Here is a 14,671-nt window from a genome sequence, read left to right as displayed (position 1 = left end):
AAATAAATAAATAAATAAATAAATAAATAAATAAATAAATAAATAAATGCAAATCCGTATTATGGTTTTGTCAGCCTTTATGATGCTCTGTGTTAACATGAAAAAGTAATATCTTGTCTTACCTAGATGTCACAAAATATCTTTTTTTTAAAAGATTTTATTTATTTATTTGAGAGAAAGAATGAGAGAGAGAGAGCACATGAGAGGGGGGAGGGTCAGAGGGAGAAGCAGACTCCCCGCCGAGCAGGGAGCCCGACGCGGGACTCGATCCCTGGACTCCAGGATCGTGACCTGAGCCGAAGGCAGTCGCCCAACCGACTGAGCCACCCAGGCGCCCGAAGTCACAAAATATCTTAATACTTCATTTGGCCTGAATATCAAAATGAGTGCTTTAAAAACAACAACAACAACAACAAAACCAAACTTACAGCTGTCTGCTCTGGTAGAGAAGGAAATGTCATTTTTTTCAAAACTTCGAAAATGATAGTAAGAGACACGCATATTTTTTTCACTGACTTCACTGGAAACACAATTATGACAGATTGCTATCTTATTTGGTACACACATGTTATTAATTCTGATTTACTGAATGATTTATCGTCATAATGTGCTATTAGGGGTACTCTCATTGTTATCACACTGTTATTTCAGCTGTAGATACCAACACAAGCAATCACACCTTTAAGTGGTTTAACTGTGCAACAGACTAAACATTTGTGAGCGCAAACAACAATAAGAAACTTCCATCAGTTTTGAAATAGAAAAATAAAATAAATAAAAAATAATAAACTTCCACCATTTTACTCTTTTGATCAAATTGTTCAGGCTTACCCAACATTCTTTCACATTTCTATTACTATTGACACTCATGGGATGATGATCATGGATTGCTTTTATTTTTCACTGTAGGAACAAAGGTCCATTTCATTTGTCCAATTCAATTTTTTAAATAGCGACACAGCCAAAAATCTCCAAATATAGCCAAAGATGATGCATCTTAAGTACAATATTGACAGAAAAACCTATTATTTTTTTTTCAAATATGTAATTTAAACGAGAAAAAAAAACCCTAAATAGAACAACTTTACTCATGTAGAAGGAAGGCCGTACTATAGGAAAAATAAATATTACAGCGGGGTAGATGAGGGCCATTGATTTGGTCATGCTACTTCCTTGGTTCTAGATTTACCGCAGACCTTTTTCATTTGAATATCCCAGAACTCCAATCATCCCTTGATATTCTGGTTTTCTCTCTTTGACAAAGTGGGTCAGGTGTGAAATTAGAGGCATAGCTGCTTTTCCTTAATCTTCTCAAGGTCTGTGGAAATAGGACTAAACAAATAATCTTCAGACAACGGGGCTGAGAGTATAGAGATTCAATCACACAGACTGGGTGGGGATGGAGGGAGGCAGGGAGGCGGGGACTGGGGGCAGATGGAGCCTCGGAGTAGGTGGGGAGCCAGTGTGTGTGTGTGTGGGGGGGGGGCACTTCTTCCCAAAATGTCTGCTTCTCCAAAGGGCCTAGTAATTTGTCAGTGAATCTCAGCTTCCCCGGCACAAAAGAATCCTTTTACGAAAGGGAGGCAAGAAGTGCAAAGTGCAAACATTTGAACTCTAGAACAGGGAAGGGAGATTCCAGAGTAAAATTATATGCATTCGATTCAGTACATGGTGGGTGGGTAGCGAGGGTATAGGAGGGGCTCCTTTAATGTAGGAAATTTTATCTCCTTGCGGTGGTTGTTGTCGTTGTTAATAGAAATCCTCATTTTAAATAATGCTCCTCTCCAGACAATTTCATCTCCCCATCAACGGGATTCAGCAGGTAGTCCGATAAAGAGATTCAGGATTCTAAACTTCCAGAAACAACAACACAAGCAATACTGCATAACTGCAGGAGACTCATTTAGTGTCCTCACGAGCACAGAAAATTGAAGCAGAATTAGGTCACTCAGGTTTTTCATACAGATTGAACAGTAAATCAAGAGGGGTTACTGTTCCGGCAAGAAAAAGAGTTCCATTAAAGGTAACAGAATATTTGTTCAGGTCCAGAGGAGAAGTTTATGATTCCTGTAGGAGAGTTATTTGAACAGAAAATGACACTGGTACATTTTGTTCCTTCAAGAAGCTGAGTGACACTTAAAAAAAAAAGAGAGAGAGAGAGAGAGAGAGAGGGAGACTGACTTTTTGTAACTCTGCTTATAAAATGGCCCTTGGTAATTTTCGAGAAAGAATTTCAGGGTTGCAATGGGGAGCAGGGAAGGACAAAAAGCAGGCTAAGCAGACTACGCTTGCTTCCTGAAGCAAGGTGCGCCACCATGTTCATACTAAATTCAGAAGTGATCCCGAAGACGGCTGGCATGATGCAACGATGCTCTTCTGAGATACCCTCCTTGGAATGAGAAATGCATCTTCCATGCAAACATTTGTGGAATTAGTTTGCATGCAAATGTGAAACCCGGAGCCCTTTGGCCCAAATATCTACTTTGAAGTGGAAGAACAGAAGTTAGGTATACGGATAGGGCAAGGAAAGTGCCAGAAAGACCGGGGGGGAAAAAAAAGCACTGGAAATCTCTCTCTGACACTTACTACAGAAAAAGGCAGTCAGTTCCATTATTAAGAAAAAGGTGGTCAAAAAGAAAGGATCCAATTTAAATGGGAACAAAATGTTTTAATGGCAGAACTTGTACAGATCTGAGGCAAAGCATTCACAGTTCACAGGCAGAAACTTATTTATGCCGTTGCCGGATAAAGAAGGTCAATTTGTCAAAATTCTGATTTTATGATGAACAAGAGAAACAGCCAAATGACTGAAAAGTTAGAAAGAAATCTGAGATTCTGACAACTTCCTTTCAATTTTTATAGATGAGGTAAGCGATATTACAATGGCCAAAGAAATGAACATCTGTTAGAGTTCCTGACAGATGATTTTTGCTTCAACCAAGTTTATAAAATTATAAAACAGTTCTTTCTTTCCCCTTAGAACTTGCTCAAATACTCAATGAGAAGATGAAGATACACTAGACCCCTCCAGTTATCGGCGCTAAAGATGAGTGAGCCCCTCTCTCAATGAGGGGCAAAAGGAAGTTCCTTCGCTGTCTCTTACAAGAGCACTCGATCTAATCCTTTCTAAAGGAGAAAGGTAACTAATCTCTGCAGCTGAACAATTCATCTCCATAAAGAGAAGTCATGAGAGACTATGGACTCCGAGAAACAAACTGAGGGTTCTAGAGGGGAGGGGGTCGGGGGATGGGTTGGCCTGGTGATGGGTATTAAAGAGGGCGCGTTCTGCGTGGAGCACTGGGTGTTATACGCAAACAATGGATCGTGGATCACCACATCAAAAACTAATGATGTATTGTATGGTGACTAACATAATATAATAAAATTAAATTAAAAAATTAAAAAAGAGAAGTCAGCTATTGCTCTCTGACCAAGGAAGATAAAAGATGCCCTACAAGGCTACCAGTGGAAACCTATGTTTCTTCTCAAGATGGCTGCGGGAAAGTTCCAGCCCAAAGTCCCCACCAGCTTTTCAGACCCAGGGTTGCCAGAGAGATGGTTTCGGAAGCCATGCGGCTTTACCGAAGAGGAGACGTTTATAAGAATGATGATAACATGAAAAATAGCCATCACATCACATTTGCGGGGCTTATAATTTAAAAGATACTGACACCTGTATTTTTTTCTTATTGATACGGGACTGGAGGATCAAAGCGTTTCACACCCCAGGATAGGCTACATTGTACCACTTAGTCCTGGATACTTTGGGAGACCATCCATTAAGGTCACTTCTGAAAAGGGGGCTAAAATGGGCTCATGACTAGAAAGTCCTGAAAATAAGATTCTGGTAAAAATGATCAAGAAAATTTAGGAGTCAGTAAAATACACACACACACACACACACACACACACACACACACACACACACGACACAGGCCCAGTAAGGAAAAAAGTCCAGATGTATTTCTAGGTACAGAGAGTGTCTTTGTTATGAATGTCGTTTGCATGATGTGACAATAGTACTGGTAGTTCAAGGAAGGGGAAAAAATGTTAGCTCTTAGGAAGTCAGGATCTTAGAGTAACTAAACGATACCCCTCTATCCTTTTACTGTCTTTTTAAAAAAATACCTGTGGGGGTGCCCGGGTGGCTCAGTTGGTTAAGCAGCCAACTCTTGATACTGGCTCAGGTCATGATGTCAGAGCTGTGAGATCGAGCCCTGCATCACATCGGGCTCTGCTTCCCCTCTCCCTCGACCCCTCTCCTAGCTTACGAGTGTGCAAGCTTTCTCTCTTAAATAAATCAATCTTTTAAAAGAAATACTTCTGACGTTTTTTTATTCAGTAGCAACATAAAGAAAGTACTGCATATGAAAAAAGTTCTTCTGCCCCAAATGAGAGTATAGTGCTGACATTTGACTTTTGCACCACACAGTGATCTGTGCATCAACATGGCAATACCAATGGACTGACGCCTATCTAGCTCTCTAGGGGTACCTAAAACTCGAGAAACAGCAGGATAAAACTCTTCATTGAGGATTAGTAATAATAATGAGAGCAAAGCTCTACTCTTCATCCAAAAAGCTAAGTGCATTTAATGGCATGTTACTGTGATTTCTTTCACGGAGTTACTCTCAAAGCTGGCAACTTAGTATTTTAATCTAATAACAAATAAGTCATGTGTTTTTTGATAAAGACCCAGGTAATGTCTTTCAAGGGAGCCTTGATGTTATTTACTAACATTCCCTATAATTTCCAAACTTTAATTTTCTTTGGAGTGAAATAAGAATTGGGAAACAATAACAGCTGATATGTACTGAAAGTCTTTGTATCATTTTACCTCCCCCACAAGAGGTACTATAAGATTCTCTTTTAACATAAAAGGAAAGAGATGTAACTTGGGGCGCCTGGGTGGCCCAGTAGGTTAGGGGTCAGACTCTTGATTTCAGCTCAGGTCAAGATCTCAGGGTCATGAGACAGCCCTGCATTAGGCTTCACGCTCAGTGGGGTGTCTGCTTGGGATTCTCTCTCCCTTTCCCTCTACCCCTCCCCTCACTCACATACCCTCTCTCCCTCTCTCAAGTAAATAAATAGGTAAAATCTTAAAAAAAGAGAGAGAGAGAGAGAGAGATGCAACTTGACCAAGGTAACACAGCTGGTAAGTGACAGAGCCTGCATTACTGGCCAACTCCAGAGACAGAGATCTTAGCCTTGTTTTATCTTGACTCCTTACTCATGGAATCTCTTTTTGGTTAACATTAACCATTTATTTACATGAAGCATCTGCTAACTCCAGCCTGTCCACAGGCCACTTTTGCAAATAAAGTTTTATTGGAACACAGCCTGCCCATTATTGTCGGTGGATGCTCTCACCTGGCAAGGGCAGAGCTGAGGGACCTTCCCTATGGGTCCGCAAAGGGTAAAATGTTTACCACCTGGCCTCTTACAGAAAAGGTTTGCCAACCACGGATGTAGATGAATGTGGCCAAATCGGGCAAAAATTAAGTTTCTGGAGTAAGAGTTTAAATATGGACCCTGCATGAAGACAGCTTACCCCGAAGGCTGCACCGAGCAGCAGATACACAAATGCACAAATTAAAATGAAGGATATATTATACTGAGCCACTTAAGTATGCTTTAATATCATGAAATGGGTCATTAACCTGAAGGTCTGGCCGGCAGGACACCCGCAACGTCCAGCCAGCTCAGAGTCATCTTTGGAGGATAAATGACAAACCACAAGGCACGGCACAGGCTAAGGGTGCGATCCCTTATGGGATCCCCTTTCTTGGATCCACGAGCACTGGCGGCTGGGCTTTGATCGTGGCCTCCCTAGGGCCTAGCATAGTGCCTGGCGTGTCATAGAGAGTGATGACCTTTTTTCGACTCAATGCAGGAAAATCACAGTCCTGCCCACCCAGAGCCATGAGAGGCCTCCTCCAGCCACCCCAACGGCAAGCAAACTCTGGTTCTAAGGTCGTCCTGTAGCATGAGTTTCGGCCCGTGCCTTGTCCCACAGGGCAGGGCGTCTACCCCGCCCCCCCCCCCACGCCAGGCTCGGTGGTCCCCACGAGGACACGGCTGCCAGCCCCCACCCCCGGGGCCGGGGTGCATGGTACCTGTACTCGCGCTCCTGCAGGATCTCCACCGGGTCCAGGCCTTGTGGTTTCTGGATGGGGCTGATGCGGCTCTGCTTCTGCTGCAGCTGCAGGATGGGCGAGGGCTGCCCCGGGGCTGGCTGCGCCACGGAGGGCCCGGGCACGGCGGCCGCGGGCGGCTGCGCGGCGGCGGCGGGGGGCGCGGGCGAGGGCCGGCCGCTGGGCGCGGGCACCGGCAGCTTCTGCGGGGTGCTCGGGCCGCTCAGCTCTGGCCCCGGGCCTGCGGGACAAGAGCGACATGGGCAGCTCGGGCGGGCCGGCGCCCTGCAGCCACCACCGGCCTGCCCGCTGCCCCCCGCCTCGGGGACCACTGAACATCCCCAGACAAGGGAGGAGCAGGGAGGAAAGGAGGTGAGGAAAGAGGGAGGGGGGACGGGGAGGAGGGAAAAGTTAAGAAGAAGAACCCGGCATCTATCCCCATAGGGCAGTGGCATTCACTGATGGACACTGGTGAAGTGATCCAAAAATGACTCAAGTAGTACATCCATTAAAGGAACGGATGGTCAGCATTTAATGTAGCTCTAGAGTGGTTTGTTGGTTTGTTTGCTTGTTTTTTAAGAATTGCAGGTGCATGCAAGAGTTCAGAAAAGTAAGGGAGTCATGGAACAGTCAGATGCAATTTGGGTGTGGTCCTAGGACCACATTTTGCAAATTGCACCTTGGGGGACTTGAGGCAGACCCTCGGCGGCCTGACCCTCACTTTCCAAATACAGCCAGCACGTTGGCCAGCCCTCCCATGTGTACTGAAAGGGGCACAAATTTTCCCTTAATGACCTAAAAAAGGCACATGTCAGGCTTAATCAGTGCATCTCAGGAACTGAAACTTTTTTTTTTTTTTTTTTTTACTACATATTAGAAAGTGTTTCTAAAAACATTCAGTGGAGGCGGGGGAGCAAATCTGCTCATTCCACCTATAAAAACTAGCAAATATTAAGATTCAAGGGAGCATTTTTCCTCATGCTAACAGAATAAAGGGATATGCAATCATCAAGCTTATCAAAATGTACTTAATAAGTTAATTTAACGCAATTTTCCACATTAAACTTCAGGAGTTTAGTTATGGACCGAAAGTAAGAAGTGTTCTGTCTCTCCCCATAGTTACATTTTTACTTACTTCAAAATTATAAATAAGATTAGGGATGCTACCAGATGAATGAGGAAATGAAAAAGAAAAATCTCAGTAAGCTGTTAAAACCTCTGAGAAGCATTCTCCCGAGCATTTTCTATATCTTCTCTAAGAAAAGTTAAAACTATTAAACGGTAATAAAATAATAATCTATATACTTCAGGGCGCCTTAATAATTAACCATACAAAGACGTACATTATGAAAAATTAGACACATTTATTCAATTTCCAGCAAACACCATTTAGAAATGGGCTTAAATGACAATGCAAGAAGAGTATAAGCAAACATTTTGACAGGAGGAATGTGAGGAATTAGAACAAACTGCTTAGGAAACTGTACACGTGTGTACGTGTGTGTGTGTGTGTGTGTGTGTGTGTGTGTGTGTGTGTGTGGTATTACTGTTGGGCTTTTTTCACCTTCCTTGAGATATGAGCTAAACTTTCCAAAACACATGCAGCTACATAATCCTGAGGTAGCCCTGGGTCCAGTGGGGGATGAAAACTCTTGACAGAAAAATGCATTCTTAGAAATTTTCTATTTTAGGTATCATAGATATACTATCATAATAAAGAGATTCTTTTCAGCTATGTACTTTCTGATTATTTTTCTGAATGGGAAGTCTTTTACATAATGCATGGCTTTTCATAATATTTTATATTTAGAAGTTTCTTTCATCCATATATAAGAAACCGATTTCTAAACATTAAATCTCAGGGTTGTTGAGCATTGGAATGAGTTATGGAGGGATGTTCTAGAATATGTTCTCCCTAGAGGTCGTTGAAACAGGGTAGATTTTTCATCAGGGTTGTTTTAGGTGTGATCCAGCCAAAAAAGAGAAGACAGAGATTTCTAACAGGCTGATTCTCTGTGATTCTATAAATCTCCTTAATAAACTCAAGAAACTGGTAGAATTAAATATATTTCAAGACTCGGGATAAGCATACTAAGTAACAAACTTACTACACTGAAGCCCCCTAAAAACACCACCATCTTTAACATAAAGAAAACTCGCATCTTGCTGATACGATAATATCATAATAATTACTCTACATTCAGTTCTGCAAGTGTTTTTCCTCCTTTCAAAGTTGAAATAATTCATCAACAAAAGCCAGAACAGGGCACTGGGTGTTACACATTCCACCTGTTTCCGGAGCTTTCTTCTCTAGCCTTCTCTCCTGTAAACACCTATGCAGAAACCTCTGATGACTCCTTGAGGTATAGTCAAGTCACTATTTTTAAAGCCACATTTCATCAAAGGAAGGTATCCAGAGCATGTCTGATATCCCTGGTTCCAGTTCTAGTCATTTTTAGCCTATGACTCAAGACCAGATCTAATACACAGGCACAGGGCTAGACTTTTGAATCCGTTAAAGACAAAGACGTTCTTTAAAGTTGATTGACCCTTAAAATGGAGAAGCAGAGAAAGAGAGACCCAAACATGAACCTACATATTCAAATCTCCAATTCAAAAAGTCCTACAACTTGCTGTTAACGAAAACAGGCACACCGAAAGCATCCTGCCTCTTTCCAAAAGAACTCATGGGTGTCACCTGAGCTCCACCACCTGCTGGTTGCGTGAGCCTGAGCTAGTCACTTAACCCCGTGTGCCTCAGTCTCCTCATCTGTAGAATGGGGATAATAATATAACCCCCTAGGGTGGGAGTGAGGATTCAATGAGATCATGTAACCACATGATCCACACCCACCCACACTCTTGTCATTTTTAACCCTAGCAAGGCCACCGAGGCTAAGAAGTCTAATTTAGTTACTTTAGCTCTATGGAAAAACCCCATGGTGAAAAAAAGGCTTTTAAGGAAGCTTGATACTGGGTTAACTGGCAACGCTGAGAGCACACTCTCCTACAGCAAACTTCAGAATGTTTCTATGGCTCACAACGACTCAGCACAAATACTCAGATAAGTCGGCTTGCCAAGTACTTTCTGCCAAGTGACTATCAGAGCCACTTACAAGCAAATTCCTTTCCTAACTAAACACCGCGAGTTCATTTACTGAGCGGGGCTATTTTTTCCTCCCTCCCAACAGATTACATAAAAACTCCTACTTACAGAGCCCAGGGAAGCGGGAGCAGTTTGCTGCAACTGGACATGCCCAGAATGTAACTACCTGTTCCTCAGGTTTCTTGCTTGTCCCTCTGGTGGCTTATAGTTGAGGTGCCTGGCTGGATTGGCTCTCTATCCACAGAAATCATCTCTGCTACAGACACTTGGGGTCTGCTAAATGATAAGACCGCTTTCTGATATCTTCAAACTTCAGACAAATTACATTCCTTAGCTTATCTCCTATCCACCACCCCCCCCATAAACAATTTAGGCTTACTTGTCAGAGGTTCCAAATGTGTCTGTTCTTCCCACAGTCCTCACCTTGGAAATCAAGGCAGAGGTTCATCCTGATACCCCTGAGAGCGACCTAGTGCAGCTAAGGTGTGTGTGGGGGGGTCTTTCTCAGATGTAGCCCTCTGCCTGATTTTAAGAAACAGGAAAACGAACTTATTAAAATACCTGAGTCTCGCATGTACAGAATTTCTGTGCATTCAGAGCTCACACTGTCTTCCCAGCACACTAGGATTCTTACTCAAAATTCTGTGCCTTAAAAAAGGATTTAAGTGGTTTCCACGGGTTGGAAAAATATAAATGTAATGAAGTGTATTTAAATTGAACATACCTAGGTATTTTAGATACCTAAAAAGAGCAGGGGTGGCAGGGACAGGGAGCAGGAGAGAGTCAAGTACTGAAAAAAATTAACAATGATACTTTTACTTTCTACCATAAGGTCCTCCGCACCCCGCACCAAAACAAAACAAAACAAAACAAAAAAAACCCAAAAAAACAAAAACAAAGAATAACAACCAAAACCCCCCAAAACAACAACAAAAAAACCCAAACCCAAACTTTTACGGTTCCTATTTTTAATTTTGCTTTAGTTTCTATAAAAGAAAAAAATGAATCAAAGTGAAAAAGAAGATGATGGGTTAGATTTGCAGGGAGCCCACAGCAGATAAGGACTCAAGAATTATTTGTTCAGTGTGCAACTCCTGCAGTCAACCCATAATTCCCTAGTGATGCCCCTGATGATGTGTGGCACTTAGGGTGAGTCACATCTCTGGAGTAGGTTTGAGGCAGACCACCCCAGCCAAAGAGATTCTCTCAACATGGATAACACTATAAAGCTGGACAAAAGAAACAAGGAATAGGAGTTATCTCCAGATAAGTGGATATACTTAAACTTATTTTTTCCTGAAAAATTAGTAGAGGTATTTATACACAATAACACTTTTTTGTTGTTGTTAAGGAGGGATGGAGATAAGTAATAACAATTAAAAATATTAACTCTAAAAATAAAATATTCTTTGCCTTATTTTGACTTGTGCTAAACGCCAAACCCCCCAAAAAAGTCTTTGTCAAGTAAGGATGCCACCTCCCTCTGAAAACTGAGGTTTGGGTACAAGTTCTGTGATACTCTGGGGTGTAACCTCCTTCCCAGCGGCGGGAATGGGTCTGCTCTGGTGGCAGGAGGGAGCTTCTTCCAACTTTATCCACGGCCTCCTTGCCCACTCTGGCATAAAATACTATCTGCCCCAATATTTTCATTTCTAATGAAGTCTGATGGACCGAAATACAAGAGACAGAGCACTGAGTAACAAAACAGATTCCTCCTGATGACAGAGGCCTGGTGAGGGAAGACGAAGCATCAGAGATGGGTAACGTTATGGAGCCCCCTCCTCAGGAAATGGTCCAGAAAACGCCCTCGGGATTATGTTTCCTGGGATGTGAAGTGGCTATTAGGTACAAGAGTCCAGACAACAGAAACTTGGTCCCCTAAGTTTTACTACTTTATTCGGTCTCCTTATTCGAACTTTGGGTGAAAAGGTTTCTGAAATGAATCAATGAATCATTCAGCTTCTTGCCTTCTTAAAGGATACTTTGGGATCTTTTCCTGCCGAGCACAGGTCATTTTAAAAGCACTAATGTTTGGGGCACCTGGGTGGCTCAGTCAGTTAAGCATCTGCCTTCGGCTCAGGTCATGATCCCAGGGTCCTGGGATTGAGCCCCGCATCGGGCTCCCTGTTCCGCAGGGAGTCTGCTTCTCCCTCTGCCCTTCACCCAGCTTGGGCTCTCTCTTGCTCTCTCAAATAAAATTAAAAAAAAAAAAGAAAAAAAGGAGCAATGCTCATGCAGGTCTGTGATGACACCCTGGGACACACTTCCATGTACGGTGAAGGATGCCTACACGACACAGCCCCATATCACTAGCTCCTGGGAGGTACAGGTTTTGCTCCATCTTCTTCCAACTACCAACTCTCTGGTTGCCATTCAGCCTCTCCTGGAAACTACTACGATGTGGGATGTCAAGAGTACTAATTTCACTGACATTGTGTCTAGAGAACAAGTAAAAAGGCTCTAGGTGAGGAGCGGAGATACTTCTCCTTTTGGCACACACAGGAGTAAAACGGTTGCCGCCTTTGGTACACAGTTTATGACAGGTTCTTTCCCTTACCATGAGCCCCTTTGTTATGAAAGAGTCAGGACAGGGCAGCTGGTAAGGACATGGGCTCTTGGGTCAGACTGCTAGCATGGGAGTGCCGACTCTCCATATTCTAGATGAGTCCCACATGCATAGTACTAAAGCTGAGCATGACACAGGCCAGTAGGTGCTTCATAAGTACCGGCTGCGCCGAGACATGCATATATTTTTTCTTTCATCTGGCTGCCTTCCCAGGAGCTGGAGTTATGCTGTTTTGAACCCTCTAAACACATCAAGTGTCCAAACTACCCTTTTCTGCATGGTTTTCCTCTATAACCTTCTTGGTCCTCGACGTTCAGTCCCACATGACCCTCCACCTACCAACACACCACAGTCACTACACAAAGATCTGGAGCTGACATGATCCTTTCCTGCTCTTTAAAAAATCCATTCCTAAGGCTACATCCACAATTAACAAGGTGAGTTAATCCTTCGGGTAGGGCAACTCTTGGAGCTTCCCCCACCAGAAACATTTACAAACTCAGAAGGCAGATGATAATTGAAAAATAATAATAATAATCTGAATTCCTCCCCACTGCCTAAGTCCCCAAACTTAGACAAAGTACCGATGTCCCAAACGAATCATTCGCAGTGATCGGCATGTCCTGGCTTGCCCCAGCGTGAGGGAAGCATTCACAGGAAATGGTGTCAATGTCAAGGAAGGCCCCGGAATTCAAAACTCTATTTAGAACAGAACCATCAACTCTTTGCTTCTCTGGTGGTTCACAAAAACCTTGCCAGAGAAAACATTTGTGGAAGCTCATCGCATAGCCCCCCGCACCTCTGAATTCTAGCAGTGGGATCAAGCCAGACCGCCAGAAGGCCATACAAAGGACTAGCTCATCTCCGCCCATTACATAATATCACAGCTTCGGATCTGATGCCAGGGTCTATGGAAGAAATAGGCTGCATGGATTCTGTTACTCTGTTTATTATGAACAAATCTTATTGATGCCTCTATCGTGCAGTGTCTCGTACAATAATAATAATACCAATGATTAAAAAAAACAATCCCACTTGGAAATTCTACTTTATAGTCTCATGCTTAGAAAAGGCTCTGTGTTCCTCTGTCACTTGCTGCCAAATGGTGAGGATCTGGTACCAGACCCTCTCTCCTTCCCTGACTGCCAGGAAGCTGGAGTCCTCTGTCAAGCTCACAGGCATCAACCGTGAGCTCTCGGGGGCGGGGGGGGGGAACTCCACGCTCCTGACCTCCCTGACCCCGATCGCTATTTCCCTTTGTTTCTGATTTCCTACACTTGATAATTATTTTACTGCAGGTATGCTTTTTGGAGGTCTCCCTAAATGCTTTTCAAACCACACAAAGGGGTAGAAATAAATAAATCAGCTCACATAACAGGGCTCGAGGAGAGCGGAGTCTAGGGGCGCCTTCTGGCCACAGGAAGGCGCCGGGGGCAGGGTTCTTAACCTGGGACGTATGGCCGGGCTCCTGACAAACCTTGAGCCTCCTGAAAGAGAATGCAGAGGCACGGGCGGTGGGGGGGCACTGCTTCCTTCCTGGGACCCTGCGGTCCAGGTGCCCAAGGGTCCCGGGCAGCCAGGTGAAGCAAGACAAGGGAGCCAACTAGGAACAACAAAAGGCTAAGATGGCCCGGGCTTAGAGCAGCCCCGTACTCCTGCGCCCTTAGCAGTCCTCCTTAGCCAGACTGGACCACGGCGTTATTCATTTGGTTGCACATTAACCTACCAGATGGTCTGTTGTAGTTAACAAGGGCCTGCTGCTGCGGCTGCTGTGTCTGTGGCTGGGGCTGCGAGGCCTGCTGCATGCCGGGCAACGTCCTTTTCCCCTGGACTGCAAGCTGCAGTGTTTCGGGGAGGGGCTGGCCCCGGGCCAGCATTTTGTAAGCTAAAATCTGTGCTCGCAGCTGATGCAGCTGGACGGGGCTGAAAGGCGAGGGACCTCTGCTGGGCTGGCTCATCGCTTGCGGATCGCCCGAGATGAGGGGCCCTGGCTGGCTCGGCGGCATCTGGGGTGGGGTCGGGCCGCCCCCCGACAGAGGGCTGGAGACGTGCTCGGGGGCTCCCAGTGGAGATGGGTGTGGCGACATGTAACCTAGAACAAAACAGGAAAGGAGATCACACGCTGCCCCCAGTGACCCTGAAAACCCGGCATTCCTGGCCATTTGGATGATTTTTCCTCAACGGCACCGCCTGCTAGAAATTTAAAGTATACGTCACTTAATAATTACAGAACTATGTGTAATTATCAAATTGCCCTGGACCAAATATATGCAATGAAAATTTTCCAGTAGTCACATTAAAAAGTAAAAGACACAGCCAATTTCGATAATACGTTTTGCTGTCAACATACCCCAAATATCATCATTTCAAAATACAAAAATTATCAAAGACATAAAGACATATTTTACGTGCTTTTTTTTTCCATGCTAAGTGACAGCACATCTCAATTAGGACAAGCCACATTTCAAGAAATGACCAATAGCCACGTGTGTCCTAGAAGGTTCACTGCTCATGGCTGTTGTACACATAAAGCAAAGACAGCAGGGGACAGTGTTATACGTTAAAAGTAGCTCCAACCTCCAGAACAAAACCTGGAGAGTATGTACTATCTTGCAACTGGGAATGAAGAGTCTCTCATGGGGAGAGCAAATTATTACTTGGTTTATTCTTGGGCACAATTATTGAGGGCCTCCACTGTTGCAGGCACTACCCAAGGCACTTAGTTGAGTTCTCCCTTGAAACAGAGCCTGATGGAAGGATTGAGTGTAAGGGATTTATTTGGAAGGTGCAGGCACACTGGCAGAGGGGTACAGAAAGGTAATATAACAATCAGAGAAAGACATGTATCATATGATCTCACTGATA

The 14,671-nt window shown here is 44.0% G+C and overlaps 1 protein-coding gene across 6 annotated transcripts in view; it reads right to left on the bottom strand.

Moving 5' to 3' along the window:
- SMARCA2 (SWI/SNF related BAF chromatin remodeling complex subunit ATPase 2) overlaps positions 1–14,671 on the bottom strand; it is a 169,397-nt gene that overhangs the window by 132,300 nt on the left and 22,426 nt on the right. For all 6 annotated transcript variants that reach the window (XM_025891509.2, XM_025891513.2, XM_073878124.1 and 3 more), the window contains exons 4-5: positions 13,533–13,898; positions 6,117–6,375 (exon numbers count right to left, since the gene is read on the bottom strand). In XM_025891509.2, coding sequence (XP_025747294.1) covers positions 6,117–6,375; positions 13,533–13,898 — 625 coding nt within the window. The remainder of the gene's footprint in view (positions 1–6,116; positions 6,376–13,532; positions 13,899–14,671) is intronic.

Source organism: Callorhinus ursinus, unplaced genomic scaffold (assembly GCF_003265705.2).
Source record: "Callorhinus ursinus isolate GAN/ISIS: 27379988/994484 unplaced genomic scaffold, GSC_fseal_2.0 scaffold28, whole genome shotgun sequence".
Lineage (NCBI taxonomy): Eukaryota > Metazoa > Chordata > Mammalia > Carnivora > Otariidae > Callorhinus > Callorhinus ursinus.
The sequence above is the reverse complement of the archived record's forward strand: the minus strand, read 5'-3'. Positions and strand labels throughout refer to the sequence as shown.